The sequence below is a fragment of the Penaeus monodon genome, chromosome 29 (genome assembly GCF_015228065.2).
Source record: "Penaeus monodon isolate SGIC_2016 chromosome 29, NSTDA_Pmon_1, whole genome shotgun sequence".
Lineage (NCBI taxonomy): Eukaryota > Metazoa > Arthropoda > Malacostraca > Decapoda > Penaeidae > Penaeus > Penaeus monodon.
The window spans coordinates 24,195,657-24,197,683 of record NC_051414.1 but is presented as its reverse complement, the minus strand read 5'-3'; the positions used below and the strand labels follow the sequence as shown (position 1 = coordinate 24,197,683).

At 33.5% G+C, this 2,027-nt stretch overlaps 1 protein-coding gene across 2 annotated transcripts in view; it reads right to left on the bottom strand.

Moving 5' to 3' along the window:
- Nucleotides 1–2,027, bottom strand: part of LOC119592049 (lysine--tRNA ligase-like) — an 8,929-nt gene that overhangs the window by 4,697 nt on the left and 2,205 nt on the right. The window contains exon 2 of one of the 2 annotated variants that reach the window (XM_037940847.1): nt 626–787. The exons of the other annotated variant lie outside the window; for it this stretch is intronic. Coding sequence (XP_037796775.1) covers nt 626–768 — 143 coding nt within the window. The 5' untranslated portion in view covers nt 769–787. The remainder of the gene's footprint in view (nt 1–625; nt 788–2,027) is intronic. 2 annotated transcript variants of the gene reach the window in all.

Genomic DNA, 2,027 nt, shown 5'->3' with positions numbered 1-2,027 from the left:
CAGAACTGAAAAAAATCTAAAGCTAAAGATCAAATCAGCAGATTTGGTCAATTATATTAGATCTACGGGACATCTAAAATGAAGTGACAAACTGTTTAAGACATCACAATCACAATAGCAGTGAGCAATTCCTAACCAATCAAAATTGGTGATGCCCAAACTGTCAATCAGTGGCAATATCCCCTTGCCCTTAAAATTTCTAGGGGATATCTGCAAATACCTTTACATAATCAGATTGTGCTCCATTCTGATTAAAATTTAAGGGGTGTTTACCATCTCATTTCAAGTAACACAACAAAAGACAAGGAAATGGGTGATTCTTTAATAGGAAGAGTGCTAATACTACTACCTAAATAAAAGGTTCTTTTGACACGAAGAGAGGGTGGATGAAACATCATATGCAGCTGGATAAAAAATTCCCATGAATCAACCAGCCTCTCTCTAAATGAGGTTGGAACTAAATGAAGAGGTACACTTGCTCAAACATAAGCCCATGCACAATGTTACAACAATTATACAATATTCTTTTTACAAATATATGGAAATGAACTGAACCTAGAAATAATGTTAATGAACTTTTTTCATGGTTCAGACAAAAGTATGCTGCCTTTGATGTTTCACCAACCTGCGGGATGAATATGAGCTGTAGGGCTGGCAATTTGCCGAACAGCCCGACAGAGTTAAGAGTCGGTTCCCCCGAGTCTTCAAAACTTGGGAACCCTGGAGGACCGTTGTTCGTAGTAAGCACCTCAACATCCTTATCCTCATCTATATTACAGTACTTTACCTGAAATAGGTTTGCATATTCTTAACATCTATAAAGAGGGTCCCATTTTCTCCATAAAGGTAATATTATCATAAATAAATATGCTAAATGTCTGTACAGATCTGAAAGAATGCGTACTCATTTGGCCCAATTCTCATGATACCTTTACGTATATAAAAATACAATAATTTAATGGTTGATAATCAATATCATCTTGTCAACACAAGAACAATGACTATTATACACTATATGCAATATTAGAAAAAAAAGGAAAGTAAGCATAATGTGCAACAATGATCTATAAACATCTTTCTTCTAGCTTCTGATTTTGCATTTCAAAATGTATCTATGAACACGCAAGTACACAGAATGCAAATTACATCTAATATGTAATACTGCATAAAGAAAAGCCTTCTGGAACACTTTACAAATGTCCTGCTTCAGATTTTTATTACTGCTGTTGATGCAAATTAGAATAATTTATCAATGCATTACTAAGAAGTAAATATGAAATGGAAATAATAGTATCAGCTACATCTTGCAAGTACTTCTGCTCCATTCACCTCTATTTCCAAGTAATGGCCCCCCAAACTTTATTTCTTGGTGAGAATGGTAATGTTACAATTGTAATTGTATTAATTTTGTATTTTACAAACCATGGTAAATATTAAAGATATGACTGTATGAATATGCACAATACTGTAGTACAAGCCATACAGAACACACCACACCAATATGCAACAAAAATATTTGTGCAATATAAAAGTAAGCCTACAATCACTTGTCAGTCTGTGAATCTATACTTGTGCTGCTAAGTCGAGTGATGCTATGGCATCTGTGCTTGAAATTCTGGCAAAAGAAAAAAAAACTCAAATATATATAATCTTGTGAGATTGAATGTGTAAAGTCCACTTTACATGACACTATTCTGAACCATTACCAAAATCACTATTTAACTAGTTTCAAACTGTTCGCCAAATAAATGAAAAAATTACTTTATACCGAAACTGTTATATTTGATTATGTGCCCTAACATCTCCATAAAAGGAGTTGTGTGATATACCTTAAGAAAGATATCTCTGTCCAATGATAAAAAAATTAAGTGATCATAAACATAACAAAACAATCCAACATGTAACAGTGTTTTCCCATATAGGAGAAAGACATATGGGCATACATATATTCAGGTACAAGACTGTTTACATCTTGAATGCAATCCAGTAAAGGGTGAACTAACAAATGTTTTTGAAGATGGCGAATT